This window comes from Cucurbita pepo, unplaced genomic scaffold (genome assembly GCF_002806865.2).
Source record: "Cucurbita pepo subsp. pepo cultivar mu-cu-16 unplaced genomic scaffold, ASM280686v2 Cp4.1_scaffold000260, whole genome shotgun sequence".
Classification (NCBI taxonomy): Eukaryota; Viridiplantae; Streptophyta; class Magnoliopsida; order Cucurbitales; family Cucurbitaceae; genus Cucurbita; species Cucurbita pepo.
Window position 1 is genome coordinate 81,725 of NW_019646508.1, and position 13,884 is coordinate 95,608.

The 13,884-nt window shown below is 38.8% G+C and overlaps 2 protein-coding genes across 4 annotated transcripts; one reads left to right on the top strand and one right to left on the bottom strand.

Moving 5' to 3' along the window:
* Positions 1-1,352: 1,352 nt before the first annotated feature.
* Positions 1,353-1,781, bottom strand: LOC111784686. The gene has a single exon (XM_023665303.1). It carries the CDS (start codon positions 1,779-1,781, stop codon positions 1,353-1,355), a length of 429 nt encoding a protein of 142 aa, XP_023521071.1.
* A 7,939-nt stretch (positions 1,782-9,720) lies between these two features.
* Positions 9,721-12,107, top strand: LOC111784683 (myb family transcription factor APL-like). 3 transcript variants are annotated; one of them, XM_023665299.1, is made up of 6 exons: positions 9,721-10,064; positions 10,293-10,369; positions 10,475-10,541; positions 10,635-10,701; positions 11,126-11,198; positions 11,281-12,107. In XM_023665299.1, exons 1-6 carry the CDS (start codon positions 9,896-9,898, stop codon positions 11,944-11,946), a joined length of 1,119 nt encoding a protein of 372 aa, XP_023521067.1. In that variant the 5' UTR covers positions 9,721-9,895; the 3' UTR covers positions 11,947-12,107. The 3 variants fall into 3 exon arrangements, with proteins under 3 accessions (XP_023521067.1, XP_023521068.1, XP_023521069.1); XM_023665300.1 differs by having other exon boundaries at positions 11,129-11,198; XM_023665301.1 differs by having other exon boundaries at positions 9,730-10,064; positions 11,156-11,198.
* Positions 12,108-13,884: the final 1,777 nt, after the last annotated feature.

The window sequence follows — 13,884 nt, forward strand, 5'->3', positions numbered from 1 at the left end:
TTGTCTGGTCACCATAATAATCAGGCTCCTAGCCCTGTCATATATCTTCATCACATTGTCCTCTATGACAATTTTATTTCCACTCTCATCCAGTTGTCCCAAACTTATAATATTGCTTTTGAGTTTAGGTATGTAACACACTTGCAATAAGATCAAGTGCTCATTGGTTTTACATTTGAGGAGCACTATTCCTCGACCACAAATGTCTATTACATAGTTATCACTGAAGCGTACCTTTCCAACAACAAATGTGTCGAGCTCACGAAACACCCTCTTTTCTCCTGACATGTGGTTGCTTGCTCCAGTATCTAGGAACTAGAAATTTTCAGCTCCAATATTGGCGGGTGGCGGCCCTATAATTTCATTTAACACACAAAATCAGGCTCTTTGTCATGTGTGGTTTTAATTTCACACGCCTCTATCATCAGCAATGAAGACTCCTCATCCTTTTGCATCTCGATCAAGTTGAGTTGTTCGTCTTTTGTGGAACGCTCTGATGCGAAGTATCCCATTTGCTGACACCTGTAACATTTAATTTTACTTTTGTCAAATTTCTTCTTTTGAGTTTGCGACTCTCCTTCATCTCCTTGATGCCAGTCACTTCTCCCACGACCTCTCCATCTTCCACGACCTCATCCCCTGCCTCCTCTAGAACTGTCTTGATCCTTCCATTCTTTCTTTGAGGATTTTGCATATTCTCGTTCCTTCCATTCTGCATGAGTGAGGAGAACGGTTTCATCTTTTTCTCCAAACCCTTGCAACCTTTCTTCATGTGCCTTGAGTGATCCAATAATCTCATCAATGGATTTCGTTTTGAGATCACTAAACTCCTCAATCGTTGAAGTGATTTGAAGAAACTTTGCAGAGGTGGATCGTAGAAGTTTCTTAACTACTTGGATATCATCCACAGTATTGCCGAGGCCTCTCAATTTGTTAACAATAATGGTAAATTTTCCATAATACTCATCAATACTTTCTGAATCACCCATCCTCAACGCTTCAAACTCCCGCCAGAGAGTCTGCGTTCTTACTTCTTTCACTCTTTCCGCACCTAGATTCATATCAACATGATCCAGGCTTCCTTGACCGTTTTCTTGGCACCCAACTGTAGCAATGTATCTTCTCCAATACTTCGNCTCTATCATCAGCAATGAAGACTCCTCATCCTTTTGCATCTCGATCAAGTTGAGTTGTTCGTCTTTTGTGGAACGCTCTGATGCGAAGTATCCCATTTGCTGACACCTGTAACATTTAATTTTACTTTTGTCAAATTTCTTCTTTTGAGTTTGCGACTCTCCTTCATCTCCTTGATGCCAGTCACTTCTCCCACGACCTCTCCATCTTCCACGACCTCATCCCCTGCCTCCTCTAGAACTGTCTTGATCCTTCCATTCTTTCTTTGAGGATTTTGCATATTCTCGTTCCTTCCATTCTGCATGAGTGAGGAGAACGGTTTCATCTTTTTCTCCAAACCCTTGCAACCTTTCTTCATGTGCCTTGAGTGATCCAATAATCTCATCAATGGATTTCGTTTTGAGATCACTAAACTCCTCAATCGTTGAAGTGATTTGAAGAAACTTTGCAGAGGTGGATCGTAGAAGTTTCTTAACTACTTGGATATCATCCACAGTATTGCCGAGGCCTCTCAATTTGTTAACAATAATGGTAAATTTTCCATAATACTCATCAATACTTTCTGAATCACCCATCCTCAACGCTTCAAACTCCCGCCAGAGAGTCTGCGTTCTTACTTCTTTCACTCTTTCCGCACCTAGATTCATATCAACATGATCCAGGCTTCCTTGACCGTTTTCTTGGCACCCAACTGTAGCAATGTATCTTCTCCAATACTTCGATAAATAGCTGCTAAAGCCATCTTATCTTTGCGGTTATCTACTGTTTCGGGTGACTCAATTGCCTCCCAAACACTTTGTGCCTCATAAATACCTCCATCTTAATCGCCCAAGTTGCATAGTTGCATTTTGTCAACATCGGGTATTTGATTGTGACAGATCCCTCCTTTTCTTGAATCTGTACACTCACTTCATGTGAGGCATCACCTTCTATCGCACCGGTGTTTTGGCTCCTGTCACTCGATTCCTGTCTCATTTTTTGATCTCTCTCCCTTCTTGACCGCTCAATCTCTAGGAGACATGATTGAAAACAAGCCTTGATCTTGTAGCTCTGATACCAATTGAAAGAAAAAAATAACATAAGGGGAGAAGAAGTGAAGACACACAAATTAATTTTCTTCTTTTTGTGGTGTATTTAGAACTTGGCACCATTTTCCTTATATAAGGAAAATTTACTCATTTCTATGGCAAATCAGCCAGCACTCCACCACTCCTTCCACTCCTTCTACTATTCCACTCCCTAAAAACTAGTTCCTTTCACTACTTCCAATATCTCCGCCTTCTTTCATGTAGAAATAAGCAACATAAATCAAATAAATACTAACCACTATTTTTTTTAACCCCCAAAAAACTTATAAAGCAAAATAAAAAAAAAACAAGTTTATAACCAACAAAAGAACGCGTATAGAATGAATCCACCTGAGTTAGCGGAGCTATGAAAAAAACGGGATGAACTACTTACTTCCGTGGTCATCAGACCTGCGAAAGCTCCTTACGGAGCCCCAGTGTTATTTCAGAAGAAGAAGGACGAGAGTCTTCGCTTATGCATAGACTACCGCGCCTTAAACAAAATCACTATCAGAAATAAATATCCTCTGCCCATCATTACAGACTGTTGAACACAACTCACTGTGGGAAACACTCGCACTCTTTATTAACACCAATCGAGAAGAGAATACAAGACACTCTGTAGAATACTTCTTCTTTTTATTGTTTTTGGATTTTTTTTGGATGAATAACCTAGGTAGGGTGGAGGGGTATTTATACTGAGCCTAAACAATCTATATTTAACCAATCTAAATCTATACCTACCAGATTTGTATCTAGACCTAACAAATCTGAATCTTTCTCCTAAAATATCTAGATCTCTTACTCCTAAAGTCTCTACTAAAATAAATATACTGGGCTCGTACAATAATTGGGCTTGACTCTATTAGGCTAGTACAATTATTGGGCTTGACTCTATTGGGCTAGTGATGATATTTCAACACTCCCCCTCAGCACTAGTCCTCATTCGCTGCACCATGTTGAGCTGACAGCGAAAGCTCTCACGTTTGCCAGTATTCAGCCCTTTTGTAAACAAGTCTGCCACTTGGTCATCTGTCTTGATCTGCTGCATCTCGATTTCTTCCTTTAGGGCCTTCTCTCTAATGAAATGGCAATGCACCTCCACATGCTTTGTTCTAGCACGAAACACCGAATTTTCTGCTAGGCGAATCGCAGATTGGTTGTCGCAATGAAGTGGTATTGGATACTCAATTTTCTGGTGCCAATCTTCCATCAAAAGTTTTAACCATGTATTTTCCTGAGCTGCTCTATACTCTGCTTCTGTAATTGATAATGATACTGTTGGTTGTCTCTTGCTATACCAAGAAATTGTTCCTGAACCAAACTTGAACACATACCCAGTGGTTGGCCTCCAAGTATCATGGTCTCGTGCATAGTCAGCATCACTATATCCAGCTAGCTTCCAGTCTTCGCTTCTTTTGTATAAACGATCGTAATTGATTGTACCTTTGACATATCTCAAGGTTCGTCGAGACGCATCCAAATGAGCCTTCTTCGGATTTTGCATATATTGATCAATGACTCCAACTTCATTTTCAAATTTCTTCGGTTGGTTCATGTAGAACTCTCTGTTTAACTCTCCATGCAAGAAAGCATTATTCATATTCATCTGCCATAATTTCCAATCTTTATTTACCGTAAGTACTAGAGGAACTTGTACGATAATGATCTTTGCCACTGGACTAAACGTTTCATCATAGTCTAGTCCATATTCTTTAGAGAACCCTGAATCTATAGTCTGAGCTTTGTATCTCACGATTGATCCATCCGAGGTACACATTATTTTGTAAGCCCACTTGCAAGAGATGAGTTTGGTATCTCTTGGTCTTGGCACTAACTCCCAAGTCTGATTTTGTTCCAGGGCTATAGTTTCTTCCTCCATTGCTTTCTGCCAAGCTGAGTTTTGTGATGCTTCTTCATCTGTCTCCGGCTCATTAACTTCGTCTTCTACTGCGTTGGCATACTCTGGATTTGCCTTTAGGATTATTTGTGAATGTCTGAGTTGTTGAGGTGTCATTTCATTTTCACTAGGCTCGCTTGGTTGAATCACTTCTTGCTCACCAACACTAGTGTCACTTGAATCTTCAGGCACATCAGCACTTAAGCAAATGTGTACAATTTGCTCCCCCGTCTTTTGTGGAAGAATCTCTTCAGTTTGCTCCTCTGTGGTCTGTAAAAGAATTTCTTCAGTTTGCTCCCCCGTGTTCTGTAAAAGAATTTCTTCAGTTTGCTCCCCCGTGTTCTGTAGAAGAATTTCTTCAATTTGCTCAAGGCCTGGTAATACTTCCTTCTCTGAGGGCCACCCCTCTTCTATTGCACCGCTTTGATCGTCAATCATGTGGTTTAAGCATCCTGAATCAATGATCCAGTCATCCTCGTAATCGATATGCTCTTCCATCATTGCCATGAGTGCTTGCTCGTCTTCTACTATTGGACATAGTACCTCTGCATCCCATTCATCCTCTTCCTTTTTGGAGATTGCCACATTGCTTTCAACAGACTTTTTCTTGGACCAGCAATCTCTAGACATGTGGCCCTTTTTCCCGCAATTATAGCAAATACCTCCAAATCTCTTTCCTTGGAAACTCTTGTTGTCGTTCTTCTGAGCTCTCTCTGGTTGTGAGGTTCCTTGGTGGCTTCTTCTTTTGTCACCATTGTATCCACGTTTGCTAGACGGCCTATTATTGCTCCGACTTTCACTCGTGTAGAGTGCTTCTTCTTCACCCTTCAATGTGAAGCCTCCTATTTGTTTAGCCATGGCTTCTTGGCTGGCTAACAAATTTTCGAACTCTACAAGTGTTGGTTGAGTGGGCCATCCTTGTACAGCAGTAATGAAGCTTCGATATTCCGGTCGTAATCCGTGGATTATAATCCTCTTCATTCGAGATTCTACAATGGCGGACTTTGGGTCTAGTTCAGTAATCTCCCGACAGATTGATTTGACCTTGTGGAAGTACTGAGCAATTGTCATATCACGTTGTGTAATTGACAACAACTCATTCTCCAGAAGTTGTAGCCTCGTATCGTTCTTCTTTGAGAACAACATCACGAACGTGTCCCATGCTTCTTTCGGTGTCTTGTCATCCCAAATATGTTCTAACATCTCTTCTCCGATAAGGGGAGGCTTATAGTGTGCTTTGTTCGAGGGGAGGATTGTTGAGGATTATTGGGATTGGGAGTGTCCCACATTGGTTAATTTAGTGGAAGATCATGGGTTTATAAGTGAGGAATACTATCTCCATTGGTATGAGGCCTTTTGGGGAAGCCCAAAGCAAAGCCATGAGAGCTTATGCTCAAAGTGGACAATATCATACCATTGTGGAGAGTCGTGATTCCTAACACAGACTTGTTCAATCGACTACATGGTGCGAAATACTTCTCGAAACTCGACTTAAGGTTAGGATACTATCAAGTTCAGATTTTCGAGGGAGATGAGCCCAAAACGAATTGCGTCACTAGATATGGGGTTTTTGAATTCCTAGTCATGTATTTTGGTCTGACTAATGCCCCTGCCACATTCATACATTAATGAACCAAGTCTTCCACGAGTACCTCGATAAATTCGTGGTAGTTTACTTGAATGATATAATGGTTTACAGCTCCACCATGGAAGAGCATCAACACCACCTGCGGTTAATTTTCGAAAAGTTGAGAGAACACCAACTATATGTGAAGAAGGGAAAATGCACGTTCGCGCAACAGCGAATCAACTTTCTCTGACGTGTAATCGAAGCAGGCAGGGTGGGTATGGAAGAAGAGAAATTCAAAGCCATCAAGGATTGGAAGACCCCCTCTTTAGTGATAGAAGTGCGCTTCTTTCTTGGGTTAGCAAATTATTATTGGCGGTTCGTTGAAGGATTCTAAAAGCATGTAGGTCCCTTGACTAAACTATTAAAGAAGAGAAACAAGTGGAGTTGGACTCCACATTGTCAAGAAGCCTTCGACAACTTAAAGAATGGGATTGTTGACGTGATGAAACCCTTCAAAGTCGAAACAGATGCGTCAAACTTCGCCCTTGGGGGTGTCCTGCTACAAGAGGGACACCCCATGCATACGAGATTCGGAAGTTAACGAGGCAGAAAGAAGGTACGCAACATTCGAGAAAGAAATGACACGTCATTGTCACATCATCACATAACATCGTCACCATATAACATCATCACATCATCACATAACATTGTCACATCATTACATAACATCGTCACATCATCACATAACATCATCACATCATTACATAACATTGTCACATCATCATACAAGATCATTACAACATCACATAACATAAAACATAAATGACACGTGCAAGGGCCACTGGGCACGTGTCGTCATACATAAGGCAAATCTTCCGATCGAGCCGATAATAAGGTCATTTACTTGGTTGACATAGGTCGAAGCTACTATGACTCATTGATGCTAGCTTAACGGTACTCTCTAAAATTTATTTTTGCCTAAGAATTCCAACAATTATAAATTAGAATTCTACTATGAGAATTGACTTACAATAATTTAAACTTCTCCTAATGATTTAAACTAGATAAGCCTAATTATGCGTAAATAATTTAAACGTACTCCAAAATTTTAAACTAGCTAAAAGGTATGTCATACTAACTTTAAACGCTTTCGAAGAGTTAAAACTAGAAGGAAAGGGTCCGAGCATATTAGACCCAAACCAAATCATCCGAAATGCTGGTCTTGAGCCGTTAGAAAGTGTATTCTCTGACTGGCTTCGAACCGTTCAAGTGGGATGATAAAATGGAGCGTGGAACCTCCCTTTTATAGTGGAGGCCAACTCTCCACCTCTCAACTTACAACCTCCCTTCCCTTTTTTTTTTCTTATAACTTTTGGGTTATTACATCTAGAGTGTCGTAATCGTTTGAGGAAATGGTCAAGGGCTCCCTCATCAAGGGTACTACATGGTAAACTAGCCCTGAGATGGGACAAGGGACCACACAAGTAGACTAGTAGTTGGCCGGTATATAAAGTGGCTCCCCCAGACTTTATGACTCTAAGGTGGGTTCTATGGAAAGGTTGCCAATTAACATTGCAGGGTGGCATTCAAAAAGAGACATCATACTATCTTATGAGATATGATGAGGTCGCGCCTCTACCTAGGATATTGTTCATTCGCTACCAAAGCAAAGTAAACTTATAAGTATGAGAATAGAAAAAATAGCTCCGCAATACTAGAGATGGGTTAACTACTTTTGGACTCAGAGTGAGTTTGTGATAGACATGAGAACCGCTTGAAACTTCGAAGTCTTCTCATAATCTTAGATAACTGTAAATCTTAGGTCCGAACTTCTTAGAGCCTAGAGAAAAGTTCGTGATAGCTTCTAGAATTAGATCGAAGATAGCCTACAAGTAGTCTGCTTACTGAATATTTTTATACTCACCCTATTCTACATTTCTTCTTCAGGTGTTTGTTGACTGTTGGCCTAGGCGGGAAAGAGTTCAGGAGCTATGTGGTTATAGAGGAGGTTGCTCGAGGCGCTAGTCCTTTAGTGAATTTGATCCCTGATCTATAATAAACTTGAACAACACCAATTTGTAGTCGATTTTGATTTGTTTTGATTGTAGTGTTGTTTGTCTTTAAATTGCGACCGTATTTTTACTTTTATTTTCTTCGCATTTCAAGATTCAAAGTTCCAAAAATCAGGTCATAACAAATAATCCACATAAAGGAACCAAAGTATCTAACCTTAACCATTGTATTTTATGTATTTATAGGTACTTGAAAATAAAGAAGAAATAAGGTATAAGCGAATTATGAAATATAGTGGAAGGAGGATGGCGTTTATACATTTGTGATGTTTTCCATGGGTATACGCACCTTATGGTGGATTGAATGGCGCACATTGGTTGGGGGAAGAAGTAGGAAGTTAAAAAGGTAGGAGATAAGAAGTAGGAAGTTAAAAAGGTAGGAGATGAGAATGCAGTAAAGTATTCAAACTGTACTTAAATTAAAGATAGGTCCCTCAATTTCACCTTCAAAGGAATATATTCATCCAAAAGAATAGAATATTTATATAAAGATCGATGCTTGAAATTCAAGCAACCATGTCCTTGACGCTGCCCCTGGATCTTTTGATTTTTGAATTTAAATTCCCACCCAGCTTAATTCATTAAAGAAGTATGCAAGCATTTTAAGCATTCAAACAGTGCAAATAATTAAAAGAATCTTGAACATTCCATCAACCTCTGAAAAATGCTCCTTCTTGCAATATTTAAATATGTGTCCAAAGTCATTTCATGAGGCATAAATATTAAGCAAATGGCGTGGTGTCCACTCCAACTTTTTTGAATTGGAAAATAAATTTGCATGTTGAATAAATTGAATTATGAAATTTGCATGTGTACACCCTAGCTGATTGCTGTATGTACATTAAAATCTTAAGTGTATTGAACAAATTAATTTGGTCGCCAAAAGAATCTTTCATTGATTGGTAAAGAAGAGAAGCATTTATTCCCGTTTGGATTTAGCCACAGGTCATGGATGGTGTTCGAATTTGTTTTCTTTTTTAGGTAGATAGATTAAAAGGAATTGATACTAATTCCAATTTATTGAAAATGGCATCCAATTGCATGCTTGTATTGTAGTGGGTACAGAAAAAACAAGAATAGCATAGAAATCGAAGTAATTGGTTATTAAAATGTGTGTTTGTGTATGTGACGTTCAACTTAAGGGAGCAGTATTGAAGGGGGCGTTCATGGAGGTAACTTTAATCTGTCTGTTTGTTTGTGGACTGTAGAGAGACGGAAGGAAAGAAAGAGCAGAGAGAGAAGTGGAAGAAGAGAAGACAAGCTTGAATTGGACAAAAGAGATAAAGGGTCAGTTTTTTAGTCTAAAACTAAAAACTTTAGAAGATGGGAAGGTCCCTCCACTTGTGTCATAAAAAGCTTCACAAACATTCTCCCCTTTTGTATTTTACACTGATTTCCACATCGCCATCGCTTTTTTTCTAAGAATCATTAGTATACCTTAAATTATGTGCATAATTTTACATGCGATCATAACTCAACCCTTCACCTAATTTAATCATGAAAAATGTAATAGGTAAAAAGATTAATAAAATATTGGTGTAGGTATAAGTAATTATAATTATAGGATTTGAAAATTAAACACACAATAACATAAGACATAATATTATAATGTTATGATGAAAAACTTTTTGTTTGGTATTTTGATTCGAATGACCTAAATGACCTAATGATGTGTGTGTTTAAACTTTTCAAACACATCTGTACCATTGGTGGGATAGAACGGATCCTATTTGGTCATGTAATAATTAAACTAAAAGTAAAAAGATGTGTAACTCAATAAAAATTAATCAATGGAGGATGTTAATATAATAATTTACTGTATTAGGAAGTGATGAGATTTGTGCTGGTAATTGAAAATGCATAAAATACAAACATAAAGCATGACGAATTTGGGTTTATTTACTACTTAATTAATGGCTGTCTCTGGCTCATACACGGTGAGAGGAGAGAGAAAGAGAGAGAATGGACATTGTATATTGTTTACTTTATACTATTTATCTAAATTAAAGATGGTCTGAGGGAGGGTCAGGTGCTTTTGAGTTGAGAAAGAAAGCGAATTAAGGGCTTCACCGCCAAAGTGAGTCGGCAGCTACTACTTTGGGGGTGGGATTTGTTCTTGAATCTATCCGTATTCGCTTCGGAGGTAGAGAGAATGTTCCATCCGAAGAAAGCGTCGAGTATGAATTCTCACGAGAGAGGGGTGTGCGTACAAGGCGACTCTGGTCTCGTCCTCACCACCGACCCCAAGCCCCGCCTCCGTTGGACTGTCGAGCTTCATGAGCGCTTTGTCGATGCTGTCACTCAGCTCGGAGGCCCTGATAGTAATGCTTCAGTTCCCAAGCCTTACCACCTAATTTTAATTTAATATTTCTTAATTTCTCCTCCTCCTCCTCCGCCACCTCTTTCCTCTCTCTTTCTCTCTCTCTCTCTCTCTCTCTCTCTCTCTCTCGATATATATATATATATATATATATATATATATATATATATCATATCATTTTAGCACATCATATCAATCACATAATTAACTTGTTTTCATTTTAATTCAGAGGCAACCCCAAAGACCATCATGCGAGTTATGGGAGTAAAGGGTCTTACCCTTTACCACCTCAAGAGTCATCTCCAGGTATACATAACACCTATATCTATTTATGACTATATGGATATTGCCTTTGTTTTCGCTGGCTTATATATTGTAAGATAACCACGTTTTTTCATTTTAACCTAACAGAAATTTAGACTGGGAAAGCAGCCTCACAAGGAGTTCAATGATCATTCAATTAAGGATGGTATGCGAGGTATCACATCTTTTTTCCACCTCCAACTTACACACCTATTATATATATATACACATCTTCATCTCACAATGAACTATTTCGCTCTTGATTCAGCTTCAGGTCTAGAACTTCATCGAAACACGATTTCTTCATCCAATATGATCAACCGCACCATGAATGAGTATGTGTATTAATATATATATATAGCTATTTCTCGCAACAACTTTCTTCGTTGTTAATGTTGAAGATTATTGGGAGTGAGTCCCATATTGGTTAATTTAGTGAAAGATCACGGATTTATAAGTGGGGTATACTATCTCCATTGTTATGATGTTTTTTTGGGAAGCCGAAAGCCAAAAAAGCCAAGCCATGAGAGCTTATGCTCAAAGTGGACAACATCATACCATTGTGTGGATCCGTGATTCCTAACCTTTAATTCATTTGAATAGAATAAATATAACTTTTTCTCCTTTTTCTTCCTCCTTCGCTATTAGAATAATATTATTAAATATAATAATTGAAGTAGCGATGATTTTATCATTTGCGGGTAATTTAAGGAAGGGTTCGATTTTTTATTTTATTTTATTGTGTAATGGCATTTGTAGTAGCAACTCAAACATGGTTGATGTGATTAGGATGCAAATGGAGGTGCAGAGAAGATTGCACGAACAATTAGAGGTAAAAACTTGGTCGCTCAAAATATTCACAATCGATATATAGTTTTGAAGGAAAACGAATCAACGAATATAAGCACATGCAGGTGCAAAGACATCTGCAGTTGCGGATCGAGGCTCAAGGGAAATATATGCAGAGTATACTAGAGAAAGCTTGTCAAACCCTTGCCGGTGAAGATATGGCAGCTTCCGGGGGCTACAAGCTCATGCCTGGAATCCCAAGCAATAATAATCAACAAGGTGTTGGCTACATGGGCGGAGGTATCAAAGATTTTGGGACCCCTCTCGGCTTCCCTTCATTTCAAGACCTCAACCTCTATGGAGGCCACCAGCTGGATCTTCAGCAAAACGTGGATGGATTCATGCCTCACAACGAGAGCTTACTGTGCTTGGGAAAGAAGAAGCCACGGCCACCGGCAAACTACGGATCCGGAAAATATGCGTTGGACTGGCCGGATGATCTCCGGCTGCAAGGCATAGGAATGACGCCGCCGCAGCAAGCAGATCATGAATTCAAAGACATTAGCATTGGTGCGACGCTGGCAGAAAGAGGTCATTTGGAGGAAATGTATGAGGCAAAGGCAGTGGGATCGGATGAGAGCATGCTAGGGGATCACAAGAAATATGATACCAATGACAATGCGTCCTTAAAGCTTCAGAGGCCGTCGCCCAGAAGGCCACCCCTTTCAGCAGAAACAGTCAACCAGTCTCTTACAAGCGCTCCGCAGGTCACACTTTCACCTATTGGTTAATTTTGTTAAAATATCATCGGTTTAGTGTTCAGAGTTTTCAGTTAAGTATTTTAGTTTGAGTGACTACTTCCATTTTCAACTTTATAAAAAGAGTGGATGTTAATTATCCTGTAATTAAACTCATTTTACTTTATGATTTTAAATTCAGTACTTACTCATGGGCATAATATTTGTTGGAATCTCGTCTGGACTAATTAAGAGGAAGATTAAACCATGAATATCAATGCCGGATACCTACAATAATTGTAGGAAAGATAGTCTTCAATTATGACCATTACCATACTTGAGTAGTTAATCAAATTGATGGTTAATTTTTCTAGTACAACAATGGCTGTGATACCATGGTAGGAATCATGACTCTCCACAATGGTATGATATTGTTCACTTTGAGCATAAGCTCTCATGGTTTTGCTTCTGGGGAAGGTTTTTGCTTTGGGCTTCCCCAGAAGGCATGATACCAAGAGAGATAAGATTTCTCACTTATAAACCCATGATCTTCCACTAAATTAACAAGGTGAGATTCACTCCCAATAATCCTCAACAGGTCTATGCAATAAGCATTATATTATTGTTATTTTATTTATTTTTTAGTTTTTAATTTTTGCGTCAAAGTTAGTTAGCGGTATGATCGGATTTGAAGACAACTATCGGGAATATCACCGGGTCAATACAATTACAATTACAATTACAATGTCTATGTCATGGATTTCCCAAACAAAAGTATCCGACCAACTCCTCCTCTGGTACCAAAATAAACAAAGGCGTAGGATATTATTCATACGACAATGATCTTTATCTCTCTACCTCAGATCTCCAAAGAACGAGGCTAAGGGCTACACTTTTCAAGGCTCAAAGAGATTCTGGATTACGGCCTAAATCAGTACACGCAGACACAAGACTTTGTAAAAAATTAAAGAGAGAGATGTATGTGTGTGATGAGTTGATTGGAGATTATTAGATCCATGCATGGCATGGGATGGGAAAGGAAGGGAAAGGAAAGGAAAGGAAAGGAAAGGCATATGGTTGTGCCAAGCATAAATTAAAGAAGGTACGCGCGGCCACCTATTTTATTGGTTGCAGAGAAAAATAAAGGCAGTTGGCAAGAAAGCTCCTTGTCTTCTTGGAGGAAAAGAAGATATGGGTGGGACGAGACGGAAGAGGCGAAAAATAAAAGGCAATAAAGCCCAAAGTCAAGGAAGAATATATCCAACGCAATTCCATGCGTGCGCATATCGAGGAAGCTTCTATCTTTTTTTCTCATTAATATAACCAAAGGATGCATGTGCCTTACTCTATCTACACTTTTTCCAATTTTCCATACTATCTTCCGATTTCAAGCAGATGGAATCAATTATGCATATGAAATACCCATATTTTCTTATATCCTATCATATTCTTCATTTTTAATTCATCATCATCTCCTTTGATCTGTAATGGGACAATCGTTTCCTCATCTACATGATATAATTCCTCTCCCTCTCCCTCTCCCACTCCCAATTATTACTTACTGCTCCATCCACTTCTTATCGTACTGCGGAGGCCTTTTTACTTTTGTCTAGCTCCCTCCTTTTTGACATAGCAGGTGACTAAAATTTTTTCAAACTGTATTCATAAATACTTGGGAGAAAAAAGAAAGACACCGCTGTTTTCCTGAATACAAAGAATCAAACATATTCCAAGCACACATATTTTGACAATTTTCAGAAGATATAAATAAAATATTTATCACCTTCACACTTTCAGAAAACAATACATAGCTATTTATCCAAACGTAAGTTCTTATTACAACTTCTAATTGAAATAATCATTTCAAAATGCTTTTAGAAACGTATGTTGATTGAATTAATAGGTGTTAGATGAGGGCTTAAAGACCCTAATTTACAAAGCCTTCTTTAGTGTTTTAGGGTTTTAGGGTTTAGGGTTTAGGGTTTAGGGTTT